The sequence below is a fragment of the Filicampus tigris genome, chromosome 2 (genome assembly GCF_054856515.1).
Source record: "Filicampus tigris isolate MCC_2025a chromosome 2, RoL_Ftig_1.0, whole genome shotgun sequence".
Taxonomy (NCBI): domain Eukaryota; kingdom Metazoa; phylum Chordata; class Actinopteri; order Syngnathiformes; family Syngnathidae; genus Filicampus; species Filicampus tigris.
In genome coordinates, this window is record NC_141218.1 from 13,255,063 (window position 1) to 13,271,051 (window position 15,989).

Consider the following 15,989-nt stretch of genomic DNA (forward strand, 5'->3'; position numbering starts at 1 on the left):
GACTAAGGTAAATACGTCATGACATGACGTAATTCGTTAACGCTCGTTGGTCATTTATTTTATTCTTTAAGTGTACATATATGATTTACTGATCAATATATTATGTATTCTTTGATTTTATTATATTTGTCCAGCGCTCATGCCACGTGTTATACATTATTATTGTTTGATACATGTAAATTGTTTAAATACAGTTTTTGTTTAAATAAGTTAACATGTTACAACGACGGTGTCTGTGTGTGCCCCGCGATTTGCTGGCGACCAGTTCAGGGTCTGCCTTTCGCCCAAAGTCAGCTGGGATAGGCTCCAGCACCTCCCCGAGACCTTGTACAGCAGGGGTCTTCAATCCTGTTCCTCGAGGCCTGGCGTATCCTGCCAGTTTTCCATCACTCGCGTGCTACAACACACACCTGATTCAAATGATCAGTATCGTTATAGTGCTTCTGCAGACCTTGCTGATTATATGATCATTTGAATCAGGTGTGTTGCAGCAGGGAGAGATGGAAAACAGGCTGAACACCGGCCCTCGAGGAACAGGATTGGAGACCCCTGCTATACAGGATAAGGTACAACGACGACTTTGGTTACATTTATTCTTCAGATGCAAACATTCAACGTGTGATGTTTTATTGATCAATACCAATGTAGTTTTACGTTATTTGACTGAATTGGTTGTTTAAACCAAATACGTCACGACCACGAGAGTTTGGTGACAGAGAAATTTCATTTTATATTATAAATTCAATTTTACAATTTGTTCATCTGTTTTTTTAAACTGTTATATTTGATTATAAACTATTACTTTTTTTAATTTTATTATAATTATTTTTTATTTAATTATATTAATATTTGTAATAAAGAATTTGGTGGAAGTATTTCTCTCTTAGCCCCCCACTATATTTTTATTTATTCATTTTATATTAATAAAAGAAAGAAAATACAGATGTTTTGACTTTTTAACGGGGTTCTGTTCTCGAATTATGAAAAATATACTCTTTTCCATAGAGGATATCCCATTTATACTTAGTCTTGCTAGTTTACATTAGTAGTAAAAATGTGTGCATGTAAATGATTATGTTTTTGCAGTACCTTGCGGAGCTACTTGGTGTCGCTCAAGATCCACCGAGTCGTCTTGCAAGTCAGTTCTACCCAACAACAGAACTCAGCCCAGAAGAATCAACGTGTTATGGGGCAGTGCAGGTTATTCCCATTTAAACGTGAAAATACTCTTATTTTTTTCCCTTTATCATTGGATTACCAATAATTGGAATCTTAAATTCACTCCCATATTGGTTTCTCATTCTGGCATTTATCCCAATTACCCGTTTTAAAAGCTAGAAAATAGCCACATAACATTGTTAAAAGACATAAACCTATCCCTAAGATGCTGCTAATCAACATAATCTGCAGGAGAATCGTTTCTAATTTAGTTGCAAGTTGATTTTCCACCTTATTAAACATCCTTATTCGCTTAGAAGGAGTCGACCTCCATGTTCATTGTAAGCACGGTTTTATTGGCACAAGTTAATGGTAAAGCATACATACCAGACATCAGATATGACACGGAACACCTCTGCTATATAATGTACAAATGGTGTCTAATAATACTAGCCTCAAACATATTCAGAAATGTGTGTGTTTCGCTTCCTTACAAAAAATTGCACAAATAAATAAGCAGTCGTGTGAAGACATGCACCTTTTGTCTTCTTGGGAAAAGTTCAACCGAGAAGCCTCCATTCACACAGAGAGCCTGCAAAATGGACAAATTGGAGCCATAACAACTGCGCGTTACCTTATTGCCGCTGTTGCCTGCGGTATCCTGCCATCTGTCAGGTGTCTGCCCTCATTTGATGTTTAGGGAAAAAAATCCTGCTTTTTGCACTCAGTGTAAAAGGGGCTACTGGTTCACAAGGTTATCTTAATTGTAGCCCCTTGTACACAAAAATCCTGCAAAATTTCATCATCAGAGCTACAGTACAACAGACGAAGGTTGGGTATTGCCACGTGTTTCCTGTCTTAGATGGCAGACATCAGAACCGTAACAGATCTGCCTTTGCCTTTTACACAAAGGTGTGCAAAGGTGGCACATTGTTATGTGTGCTGTGAATTCCTTAACACATAAATGTTGTCCGATCTCTGCTATGGCCCTGATTTTACCTGCAATGATGGTAAAACTGCCATTTCATCATGTCATTCTTCCATTTTTACAAAACAGAGACAGAAAAAAGGAGGGAAATTCAGTTTTTGACAGGCTGCATGAAAGGGGATACTGGCTCATAAGGTTAGCTTCATTGTAGGATCACGCAGCGATCCCACAAAATTTCATAACAGAAAAACTGGCTTGTTTTTTTTTCATATGTAACCCAGCAAAGGCAGAGTGGAGGAATCCAATCACACACAGGTGGTATCCCATCTCTGTTCCATCGGTGTGACATATAAAATGCTCATCTAACAACGACAATTGCTTTTAACACAGCCAGGCAGGTGGGAGATGTGAATGTGGGAAATCCTGGCATGGTGGAATCCCCTCACACACAGGCGGCGTCCTGTCGTTGTTACTGTTGACTCATATTGTACTTCACAGTAAAAGGTGGGAAAATTCAAACTTTTTGCAGGCAGAGTAGAGACCCAATTGAAGAAGCCTTGTGATCACAATTAAAGGGACGGCGCAGTATTTCTGCTGGGTGACTTCCTTTTGATCCGCACCTGTGTCGTCACCAAATATACAAGAAATGCAAATGTGTTGAATTGTTGCTTTGGTTGTGCACTAGCTAAAAGAGGAAGGTGGGGGAGGAGGCCCGGGGAGAAATTTGGAACCTCCCGTAAAAAACAAAACAGCTGCCATTTGCAAACTGCTTTCTGTGACTAATGGACAAAATAGACTTCTATTTACACTCAAAAACCTTCCCAAACTGATAGAGGATAGGGGACAATCAGATTGTTATGTGTGTGTGTGTGTGTGTGTGTGTATGTGTGTGTGTGTTAAAGCACATATATAAAATTAACAAAATAAAAATCAAATAAACCCTATAAAATCATGCAGTTTGGGAAAATTAAAGGGAGAAAATTCCAATTTTTGAAGGCAAAATCACAAAGCGGGAGACCCAATCCAACTGCTTTGCATGGAAATGGTGGTAAGCAGTACTAGGGAATGGGCGGGGCAACCATTTTCCACACAGCTGGGTGAGTTGGAGCCTATCCCAGCTGATTTTGGGCGAAAGGTGGGGTACACCCTGGACTGGTTGCTGGCCGATTACAGAGCATACATAGACAATCATTCGCACCTATGATCAATTTAGATTGTTCAATGAATCTAACATGCATGTTTTGGGGATGTGTGAGGAACCCAAGATTTGAGATTTGAATTCAAATCTCAAAACTGTAAGGTGGATGTGTTACCCACTCAACCACTGCGCTGCCTAAAACCGAAACAAAAGGACTGTCATTTCCTGCTAATTTGAAACAGCAAAAAAGCAAGAGAGTGACTGCAGTGGCCTTAAACAACGTCAGCTGGTGCTTTTAAAAACAACAAACCTCTTCTTCCGGTGCCACTGTGTGATGATGTCATGTGACCATTGTCAACCAATCAGAGCGGCGATAGTCCTCCGAAAGCTTTTCTTGCCCCAAAAAGAAGTCCACACCTTGCTATTTTACATACATTTTTTTAAATGTCCAGGCGGTGTGGCTATTGCTGCTGTCATTGTTCCGCATGCGTCGCTCCTACTGCGAGGCCTGCGGCGCCACGTTCTCCGCTTTGCCATCGGGCCCGCCGTTGGGCGCCTTGCCGCTCCACGGCCCGTTGTTGGTCAGCGCTGGCGAGCCGGTGAAGTCGTCGTCGTCGTCCAGGCCATTGGTGGCGTCGTACTGCGTGTTCTCCAGACGCGTGATCAGGCGCTCGTCCTCGTCGCCGAACTCGCCGCCCATCAGCGTGGGCTCGCCCACCACCATCACGTCCTGGAGATGACGGAAAGAAGAGGGATTGAGCTAAGTGTGCGTCCTATTTTCATCGCTAAGACCAGTGTTTCCCAACCATTATGCCAATCATCAGAGATGTAAGGTGAAACCCCGACTGTTTGTTGTACGCTATTAAAAAATGTTTTTCCTGTGAATTTGTTTAATAAAAAAAAAAAATCACCATTTCACATTTGTTGTGTACTTTCTGTGACACCCTAAGATACCACATGAGGGAGCCAAAGTCCCCACTAATTATTGGTGTCAAGAAAGTATGCAGAAGTGATACATCTACAGGCAACATGGCGGACTGGGCCCACACTCGGAGTGGCCCTCAATTAATTTATGAAAATAAAAATGGTTGCAGCTGAGCAGTTTTAAGACGTAATAACAGTATTCACCACCAGATGGCCGAATTGTTCAAGAGTGTCTTCCACCGACTGTTCTTACCTCTGTATCAGAGAAGAAGAGAGTGGGTCTTGGCCAGAAGCCATGACCAAATTAGGTCAAGAAAATGGGGTCTTCCAGGTAAAATAGTAAGCAGATTAAAGTCACTGAATTTATCCACAAATGTATGTGCCTTGTTTTCTTAGAAACACTATTGGCCATTCAGGATTTCAACCGAAATCACCATTACAATACTGATGTCAAAAGTACCCAAACAGTGATTTTGTTTTGTTTTGGGTTTTTTTCACAAGAACCGTTGACATTTCGTTTGAAGTGCATAAACAGTGAGTCAGCCTAATATATCACAGGATTTTGAATTACATGCAGGACAAACCTAGTATAATATTAAAATCTTGAATTTGACAATTTGATGACACATTGTTCTGAGATCATAGCTTGTGGTACAAGTTTAGACTACATGGGGTGCATAAGCAATATAATTCATATGCACCGGCCAGTAGACTGTTTTAGTGACAAACTCCGTATGGAATCACAACTCTGTATTAACTATAAAACATGTTGTTGAAAACAAAAAACAGCACCATCTGATGGATTACTTTTTAGCTGATGTTGCTAAAGAGATTCATGGGGCACACATCATGGCCAATAAAACATTTGCATATGCCAGCCATGCCAATTAGACTTTTTGAATGACAAACGCCCAGCTAAAAATAATGACTTGGCATTAAATACAAAACATATACCGTATTGGCCCGAATATAAGACGACCCCCCCTTTTTCAAGACTCAAATTTGAAAAAAGTTTTTTGGAACACCAAATTAATTTTTATATGGAAAATAATTACAGTACATCTGAAACAAATGATTATAACAATATATTTGAGAGAAAAGGCATGTTATTTTGCCTCATTCAAATCTTAATATCTCAACATTTAAATATGTAAACTAAAGTGCAATCACATTCGTAAATGAATGGCTTCTGTTTTTTGAAATGTACATAAACCAATCTATTGTGATCAAACAACAAAATTGCAATAACTGCATTAACCATCAAAGTGAAGTCTAACTAACTGTAGTCTTGAAACAAATCTGAATAAGGAAAAACATTGCAATAAAATAATGCAAACTGGTTTAACTTGAGAGTAGCTGAGATCCATCATGACACAACATTACTCCTCACAAACAATTGTCTGCCTCGCTGTGCTCAGTGTCGCTGTCCTTAATCCCATCCTCTGGCTCCTCCCATAGCACGTCATCCTCACGTGACAGGGGTTGCTTTGGCCTGCGGAGTCAAGTTCAGCATTCGCTTCAATGATATCTGGCGCCATCAAGCGTCGTGAATGGGTATAATGTCTAGAACCCGAATATAAAACTACCCCCACGTTTTAAGTCTTATTTCAATGGGCCAATACGGTATTATAAAGTAGAAAGAGAAACTGCAACAATTAAGATTTACTTGGTTGTTTCAGCTTGATGTCTGAGCCCCCCGCAGTCCCTGCTGAAACCCAAATATTTGTATACAAGCAATTCAAAAGTCCATGATCTAAAATATGTCTTCTTTAAAATTCGATTCAATCAAAAGTATTTTAAGATGCCAAAAACAATGGCCCCCTACTGTAACGTGGGTGGAAGTGGGACCACTAAATAGAGCGCACGCTTCAGTGGTCATGTGTGTCATGTGGCTCGTTGCACTACATACACACAAATATGTACACAACCCAAGATATGCTTACCAATGCAATCATTTCATAACAATACAAATAATCTGCAAAAAAAAATTACCTGAATGCACATTTACACACACTTTATTTATCACAAACCATTTCCAGTACATCTTAATCTCATTAGGGTCACAGGTGATCTAATCCCAGATGACTCTGGACGAAAGGTGAGGTACATCCTGGACTGGTCGCCAGGGCACATTGTCACTGTTAGGCGGAAAATCTCACATGTCCCAATATAGTCAGTTTAATATTTTTTTCCACATATCGATGGTGTTGGTCTGTCCCCATATGGTTTGGCAATCAATTCAGGGTGTTACCACCGCCTACTGCCCGAAGACAGCTGGGATAGACTCCAGCACGCCTCTTGTGAGGATAAGCGGTTTGGACAATGGATGGATGGATGGACATTTGAGTAAGCCAGTTTTGTTAAAAATGGATAGCTTCGGTGCAGACAGACTAGCAATTTTTTAGGGGTGTTAAATTAGCCATTGAACATGATATTGAGGTGTTGATTTTGCGTTGACGTTGGTACAGGGTAGTATATAAAGTATAATACCAACTTGAATGATTCAGTGTTTGATAACTCAAGCAAGATGGTGTTTTTTGGGTTATTTCAGAGTCAGACAGTGAGTATATAGACAACTAGAGCTGGGCATTTGTCAATGCTTTACCGTCTATGAGTTCTCGTTTATATTTCAGGCCCGCCCGGTCGGTCCGAGTCAGCCAAATGGCGTTGAGAACAGACTTACCGGTATCACATCACACACAGGTGCCGCACTCCTGACACGCAGCCAAATAACTACAAAATAAAAGAGTGTTGTATACCTTTTTGGTCCCACAGACGCAATGACGCGCCCATATTGATTTCATTTCACAGATCACCACGCTGTGTGTGTGTCTGTGTCTGTTGTTTATATTTGATATTTTTTCTTTTTTTCGCGGCATGTCTGCTTGTGCGACGTCTGCGTGTGACATGAAAATTATGTTCTCGACGCCGATTGGCTGTCGCCGACGAGGGACGGGCTGGGACCACGTGGGTTGGCCGGAAATACAGACGGGAACTTAGTGACGGATAGATGATGCCCACCTCTGGAGACAACCATTCGCACTCACATTCAAACCTATGTACAATTTAGCATCCAATGAACCAAACATGCTTGATTTTGGAATGTGGGAGGAAGTCGCAGTACTCCAAGGACAACACACAAACTCCACAAAGGGCAGAGGCTAGAGCTGAGATTCAAATCCTGAACCTTAGAACCGTAAGGCCTAAATGCTAACCACTTGTCCACTGTGCTGCTCACTTGATTGATCAAAGTCACTCAAAAAAAGGGACACCCCCCACCACCAACCATTTTTTCCGCCCTGCTATGCCTTAATCGGGCTAATTAATTTAGGTGAGCTTTTTCAACTAAATGACAATATCCACACTGATTTGTCCATTTGCATAGCTAATTAAGTCATTAGCTCAAAAACGCAGTGATTGCCAACAAGCGCGCCGTGTTCACCATCTGTTCCCATGAGGAGGCCCGTCAACCTTCCTCTGGACCCCCCACCCGCCCACTCCCAAAAACTCCTCTGATGACAACAGCTGGTGGCGAGTGCGGGACTTGGCGGCATGTTAATTGCGCGCTAATTATCGCTGCCTACTCGACTACTCATCTCGTTAAGAGTTAGCCTTGGTGCTAGTAGAGGCAGAGCGCCTGAGCTTTTGAATGGGCCTATGTCATTTGTAACTAAAGGCTCATTAGCATATTTTTAGAAAATTCTTTTTTCACTCATGGAAGCAGCACTTGACACACTACACTGTCTGTGGTGCACAGATACCGACAACACAAAGGACAAATCCTCCCACGACCGCTGCTACGTCGACATCTTAACCAAACAACCAAGGAAGTGCCGCTTAACAGAAACTAACACTGTTGGCTAAAGCTAATTTGTGCCTCCCCAAAAAATTCAGCGCAGCTCAGCTAATCTTCTGGCTTTGACATTTTAGCAGGAGTGTCACACCTGTGGGGTTTGTGGATGATTGTGTTTCCGACAGTGTAATAGCTTGAGAGTGGCTCTGGATCATTGCCAAACTCTGCTATCTAATTATTGGGGGCGAAAAACATACTTAAAACATTGCCTCAGCAGTTAATAACCATTCTACGATGGTTACACTTTAATCTGGAAACACATTTATTCCATTTTCCTTACACAATAGGAGGGACCGAGCCCTGACGCTAATAACTGACGCCGCTCGTAAAATGTTTCTAATTGCCTATATCAATAGTTTAAATGGTATATATAGCACACATTAAGATTAAAAAATAATTGAACATCATTTCAAACTCAACTTAAAAAAAACATTACTCTTAAAATATATATAGCTTACAGCAAACGTATATGGGTCGGTGTTGCAGTGTTATAACCATTCAAAGAGGAAGGCAACCCAAAACCATTATTTGCAATGGTATGTTCTATGCGCCTTCACTAGTCTAAACATAGCATTCTGATTAATATTGTGTTTGTGGAATATGAGTTAAGAAGCAAAATCCACCTGTTTTAGCCATTTCAGGAGGTGGCCATTTTGTCATTTCTGTCGACTGTAAATGACATCACAATTGCTCAGAGCTCAGGTAACAACAATCACGTCTCACCTGTTTACTGAAGCTAAGCCATGATTGGTCGTTACCTGAGTTCTGAACAACTGCGATGTCATTTTCAGTCAACAACAAGGGGCAAAATGGCCGCCCCCTGAGATGGACAAAATCGAGTGGATTCTAATGCTTAACTCATATTCCACAAACACAATATTAACCAGAATGCCGTGTTTGAACTAGAAGGGCTGCATAGAACATTTTCTCATAAACGACATTTTGGTGTTGACTTCCCTTTAAATAATAGATATTTGAATGCAAATGAAGGAGCAACACATGTAGACAGATATATATCACTGGGGTGTAATGAGGAGCAGAGATAACCATATACAGTATCTGTAGTATATTGCCACCAGGTGGCCAAGGTGGACACGCCAGAAGGAGCAGCACAATGCCATGGAACTGAAGTAAAAAAAAGTTTAATTTGTTTAAATTTTATTTAATGATGTCATTAGCGTATGTTTATGAGTACAATGCTATAGAGTGAGTGCTATTTACATTAGTACAAAAACATTTTGTTTTTTGTTGGGAAGGCTGGAATGGATTATGGCATTTCTATTCATTTCAATCAGGTCGAGACGATTGCAGAACAAATTAAATTCAAGGCACTACTTTAGGTGAATTCACAAACAGCAAACTAGGCAGTACACTGTATTCCCGACTTGAGAAAAAAAACCCCAATCAATCCATATATTCCATATTAGGGCTGCTCGATTAAGCGATTTTGAACCGTAACCGAATTTTCTGGATAAAACGATGTTAAAAACGTTCAAATCGGCACGTTCGATTTTGTTATTTTTGGTGTATCTAAGGCACCGTAGTTTCTTCTGCATTTCCGCTTCCACCCATGAGTGCGCAGTCCGAAACAACGACAACATCCGCAGGCGATTCTGCCATTTGCTCAGGCAAGTGAGCGTTTAGTAAAGATAGATCTGTAGTGTAGTGTGTGCCTCGCACAATACAACCCGTGAGCAAGTAACTCAACGTCTTAAAGTCGTCCCTTTTTTTCTCCTCTACAACGGACCTCTGGTCCAGCCGGACTTAAGCTTGACAGTGCATTGTATTATTGAGTGACAGTGTTGCACTAATCATTGATTTATGTTTAAGTAAGACCAGGGAGAAAGGTGAAAGGCTAGTCACTAGCTGGTTGGCAAAATTACTTGCTGACAGACTGTTTGGTTTACAGACTTGACTACCGTCTACCTTCTCTCATGTTGATGATTTCGTTTCAGATGGTATATGCACCTCCTTCTTTCATTATTGGTTTGATTAAGAACAGATCTGAAATCTATTGTGTAAGTAAAATGCTGTTAGTCCCAATGGATTGTTCTGTGTGTATTATGTCATATTGACCGGCATTTTGAGTTCAAAGAAAGAAAAATTAAGTTTAAATAAAATACATTAAAAAGACTTCATTTTTATTATTTTTTTATTTTACAAAGAAATCGTAATCGTAAAATCGGGTTTGAGAGAAAATAATCGGGATTCTCTTATTAGGCAAAATCGAACAGCCCTATTCCATATGTTATTAAAACCCTCACTTTGCCACTAGAGATCAGTGTTGCATACTGTAGGCACCCTTTGCTCAACGCACACACATTCACACACACACATTCTCTCCTCCAGCGGCTGCTCACCATTCCACCCACCCCGCCCCCCACCCCCAACCACCCTCCACCACCCCCAGCAGAACCCCCCACCCTCCTCCCCTGGCAAGGGTCCACTGCTTGTTGTCATTGGGCTCACGTAGGCTCGTGCTCAGACACACACGTACACGCACACGCATACACGCGCACACACCAAAAAGCCCAACAACTTCTCAGACAAAGACAGCAGGCGTGCAACATATGTATCCAGCGTGTTAGCATCCACGCTGCCAGTGTTCAAGAGGCGTGTGAATGCGTGTGGGTGCCTATATGTGTGATCGTGTGTGTGTGCGTGTGTGTGTGGAGGGGGGGAGACAAGGGGGTGCTGCGGTTGGGTATGTGAGGCAGTAGATGGGATGGGGGTGTCGGGCCGGGGGGGGGGGGGGCGGGGGGTTCACATTGGCAATAATGAGAGCTGGCACCAATCCAGACTGCCTGTTTGAGAGAAAACAACTGCACGCCTGGTGCGTATGCATGTGTGAACGCGCGTGTGTGAGACGCCTGTGCGAGTGGGAGAGAACGACGAGGGCAACAAATGCGAGAAGATGACGAGACAGCAAAGCGTGGCACAGACAGACACGGCAGCGAAAGCAAACGAGGACACAGTGTGTGGGAGACAGACGGAATACGTTTGTTTTTTTTTTTTTTTTCCTCTCCACTCGTACAGCGAGCAGCAACTGAGAGAGAGAATAAAGTAAAAAGTGAAACAAAGATTTGTTTTGGAGGTTCAACTTTCCCAAGAAAAGTTTTCACAGTGAATCTATATTTAGTTGACTGTGAGTTGGGAACAAAGAGTGCAGAATCTGTGACCTGCTCAGTGGCGTGCAAAAGGGGGGCTGGCCCTGCAGGAGAGCCACCTGAGGGGGGGCATTCGCAGCACCACCCGTCGATGGAAAAATTACAATGAGCAGCAAAATGTCTTCAATTCAACAATAATTGAATACACCAGACACGTCAAACAGAAAAATATTATGTTTTCGTGACTTGTTACACCTGCTAGACGTGTCCACCCAATTGTGTTTTCATAGGAGAAAAGTTGTGTCAGGGGGAAATATTTCTCACACCGAATCCTCAAAGCGCTATTCTAATTTTGACACCATGATCCATCCACGCTAGTGTAAAATAGCTTGGTAATTTAGGCCCATGCAGGGGTGTCAAAGAAATCTTTGTACCATATAACAATATAAACATTTAATTGTCTCTTCACATTATTTCATATACACAACAAATTGAGAACTTATTTTAAAATCATAAGTCAAGGATAATAGTTCTTCTACTTACTGTAAAAAGGGGCTTGTTAAAAAAAAAAGATGCAATATCTGAAGATTTGTATTTATTACTAATGAATATTTGAAATTTGGGGAGATTTTAGCAAGATCCTTCCAATTTAATGCACAAGATTTGCTTTTGTGGGCTTGATCTGGACCCCGGGCCTGATTTTGACACCTGTGGTGTAAAATGCTTATGATTGGGGCTCATTTGGGCGTTTGTCAAAGTACTTATTGGATTCACTCAAAAATGCCAGCTTCAAACCGAAATGGATGACTTCCATTTGTAAAACGAGCATCGGGGGCAAATTCTAACTCTTCAAAAATCCTAGAAATGATCAACAAGCTTTGATGCTATGCTCCGATTGTCTAGGACCATCTGCCTTGGACACCTGCTTCCAATTTGGGTTTATATCGGAAATTTTCCTTTGTACGGTTGACCTAACAATGAGTTGACTTTACTACTCTGTATCAGTGTTTAAAGATTGAAATCGACTAATCGCTAATCATGCTTTTGATATCTCTTTTTACAAAAGGTCAATTTACAGAAGACTTTAAACTCGCCCGTCTGCTGCCATCATCGGAGTAAAACGTAACACGGAGCATCCAAATTTCCAACCAACAGGCGACATCATACACTTCATACATCTGCGTCGGCCCAACAGTATGAAAATAAGCTTGTTTTGGATGAACTTCACGGTTAGCCTTGCTAACTTCAGCTATTCCGAAAGAATATTAAAATATTCTGTGAAGCTACATCTTGGTTGCCACAACCGCTAGCGCATTTCCGATAGCTTTATGGTTATATGGTAAGAAAATAAACACATTTCTTCACAAGCTGCCACTTGGCAGACTGGCTAACCGTTAGCTAACCACTTAACAGCCAGCGCTATTCAAAGACTACAGGACCAACTGTACACTCTCATTCAGTGACTCCAACGTCACTCAACAGGCCAGGTCCCCCTTTTAAAGCCATATGCCTTCAAAGTCACAAATACTACAATGTAAAACGTGTATGGCGACCCCAGGTGAAAAACAACAACAACTGCACCTTACATGCATATTTTTTTCAATAAAAGTTGGGAAACACTGGCTTACACCATGCCAATTAATTTCTTTGTGAACATTTGTGTTTACATTTCTATGAAAAAAAGCAAAAAGAGGGAGTCAAACCAGGATGGAGTCGATGCTTACAGGTACCTGACTGGAGAGGCTGAAGTTGGTGGCGGGGCTGCGCTTCTTGCCGGCGGCGGCGCCCACGCTGCTGCTGGCGCTGCTGGCCGAATTCTTCCGTTTCCTCCGCTTGGTGGTGGTCTGTCGGGCAGGCTCAGCTTTGGCGCGACCAGCAAACACAAACAGAGGCCATGCCAGGGACATAACGCATACAGTCGTGTACAAAGGGGACGGCGGCCGGCACCATGTAGAAGTGGTCATCTGCGGCGAATCTAGGCATGCACTCTCTATATATATTCTATATTGAACTTGTTTAGTAACATGAGTCAGATATATTCATGTATTCTGTTGAGGTACAGGTGACATTCCTGATTGAATCTGCTATTCTGGGTTTCATCAGCAGCTTTTAGGAGAACTCCAACATGCTTTGAGTTGTATTGCAGGCCTTATTTGAACATGCAGCAAGGTCAAGTGGTTTGGCGGGAGGGCAGGCTTTTGGCCGTCTGGGAACAAAAGATACCTTTTTTGTGATTGGTGGGGAATATTTCCGTTTTGAAGTTCTGCGGGTGTCCTGCTGAAAGCCAAAATTGTCGTGATTTTTACAGCGTAGATATATTTGCGACACAAAAGCAATGAAGAGAGTGTAAGGAATGATGATGAAAGTGAACATAAATTCAATCAATTACACTTATCATGAAACTAAAAAATAAAAAAAACTGCGATGCATCGTGGGCATCTGCAACATGTATCAACTTTGTTTAAATTAAAATTTAGCGTTGTTTTCAACGCTTTCGTATGGACAGCGGTTAACTTCTTTTTACTCTTTTACTCCAGCAGTTTACAACTACTTCGAACATTGCCTTCACAGTTAGTCAAGTTATTTTTTTTTTTTATGATGACTTCAATGATTTCCTATGGGAACAATGGTGACCTTAAAGCTTCCATTGTACTGTACTTGACTTTTTTTCCCTTATCCGCATCTTTCCTCTTTGCATGGCTGACATTGACAGATGCGTGTGCGCCTCGGCAAACTATTGTCACAGATTTGTGGTATCCGACGGCTTTTTCCTGCGCCGTTGACGCACTGCAATCGCTTCCCGTTTCCCTCCAGGAAAAGAAAAAAAAAAAATCCCAAAAAATAAAAGACTTATCAGGGGGTGCAAATGCTGCGGATGCTTCCTTCCTGGTGGTAGAAACATGGAGAAGAATGGCAGGAAAGCAAAGGGGGGAGCAGCTATATGGAAGCTGTAGGTGGACGTCCTCAATTTTAAAGTATGTCATTAGAGCTGTACTTCAGTACTTTTTTTTTTGTTTACAGTATTGTTTTTGTTTGTTTTGTTGTATTTTAAATCCATTCCAAAGCAAACCTATTACTAAGACAAGTAAATGAGTAAAAACAAGGAAAAATGCATTGGGAAATATTGAATAAAACCAAAAATGAAATGTAAAATATATGAAAATATAAAGGTAAATATTAATTTCGCCTTGCCTTAAATAAAATAATTTACAATAAAGAACTCATAGTAGGCATGAATATGCAATTAAAAATATTAAATGAAATAAAAATCATAAATTACGAAGTGATACAATTGGAAAATACACAAATAATAAAACACAAAAACATATATCAAATAAATAATACATTAAATCATTCACTCAATAATAAAGAACAGATGTTAATAAGCATATTTGTGCATACGTACACAAATAAAATATAGAAATAATAAAATAAAACAAAACGATAAAATAAAACTGCTAAATCATTTGTAAAATAAAAAATAATAAAACTACAAAATCTTGAAACAGTAATAAATAAAATGAATGACAGAAAAAAATGATAATACGTTGAAAAAATATTTACATTTTTTTTTTTACTTTACAGAAATAATCCACGCCTCCCAGTACCAGTAACATGTCCACTGTGTACATTTTCCATGTAATATTTTACAAAAGTATATATTATTTTGCTTACTGTAACCCCCCTCCAAAAAAAAAACCCTATATTGCGATGGCGCTAACGAAGAGGCGCTAGCTGAAATACACTTGACGATTATTTTAAAAAAGTATTATTAGTGGAAAATATGACAATGCTTTTTAAGTTGTCTCATGCATGGTTAAGACCTTTGAATAGTGAATTTAAGACTTAGAGCGGAAGTCAACCCGAACATAATTTTTTCAAGAATATGTTATATATAGAATATGTTGACAAAATGGCCGCCCCCCGAGATGGCTAAATACGAATATGCATTTTACTGCTTAACTTATATTCCACAAAGGCAAAATGAATCAGAATGCCGTGTTTTAACTAGTGGGCCTGCTGGGAACATATTCTTGAAAAAAAATATGTTTGGGTTGACTTCTGCTTTAAGCTTAATTGTTATTTTGCAGAAGTGATTTTTTCTTGAAGTTTATCCCCATGTGGAGGGTAGTGGGGGTGATCCATTAAGAGCATGAGCTGTAGTTTACCTGGTGGAGCCACCATTCTCTGCCACTTTTGGAACAAGCATGTCTTGAGACAGTCGCGTGGGCTGAGGTTGTACGTCTTGTGTCGGGACATGAGCTCCTGCATGGGCTCCAGGATGACACACAACTAAAAGAAAGACAAAAAATGCTCATAAATTAAAAAAAAAAACATGCAAATGAGCCACGAGAAGCACTGCCCCCATTAAAAGAAATCCATAAAAAGGCAGGCTATCCTGCTCTGCTCGCTTGATGTGTTAATTGCCCCATAAATCTGACTTTTATGGGCGTTTATGAAAGAGTTGGAGGAAAGGAGTTTATTGTCATGTGCACCAGAGCAACTCAGAGTCTGTTAAAACACACAACTAAATGGCGCAAGACTATTTCTTATTTTTATTTTAATACGTGCAACATTTTGTTCAGCTCTTTACACATCCAAGACTTTATTATCCAACGTTTAAAGAACCAGGAATCCCTTTTTTATTAAATTTCAGCTGTATCACATGCTTGTGCCCCCCCCAAAAAAAATAAATATATTATATATATATATATATATATATAACGCCCAGCTCTGTATATAACAGTATAAATGTGGGGCCCATGGGAGTTGTTGTTGGACAAAGTTGGGTACATAAATTGATGACATCCATGCTCCTCACCCGTGTATATAATTTTTCTGTTATTTTCGTACATTAATTTTCAACATGTTTTATGTGCA

At 40.5% G+C, this 15,989-nt stretch overlaps 1 protein-coding gene across 9 annotated transcripts in view; it reads right to left on the reverse strand.

Moving 5' to 3' along the window:
- Positions 1-1,493: 1,493 nt before the first annotated feature.
- ldb2a (LIM domain binding 2a) overlaps positions 1,494-15,989 on the reverse strand; it is a 76,002-nt gene continuing 61,506 nt past the window's right edge. The window contains exons 6-9 of one of the 9 annotated variants that reach the window (XM_086023650.1): positions 15,278-15,401; positions 13,332-13,382; positions 12,833-12,969; positions 1,494-3,954 (exon numbers count right to left, since the gene is read on the reverse strand). In XM_086023650.1, coding sequence (XP_085879776.1) covers positions 3,721-3,954; positions 12,833-12,969; positions 13,332-13,382; positions 15,278-15,401 — 546 coding nt within the window. In that variant the 3' untranslated portion in view covers positions 1,494-3,720. Of the gene's footprint in view, positions 3,955-12,832; positions 12,980-13,329; positions 13,386-15,275; positions 15,402-15,989 lie in introns of all 9 variants that reach the window. The other 8 variants (XM_086023651.1, XM_086023647.1, XM_086023649.1 and 5 more) reach the window with 8 other exon arrangements.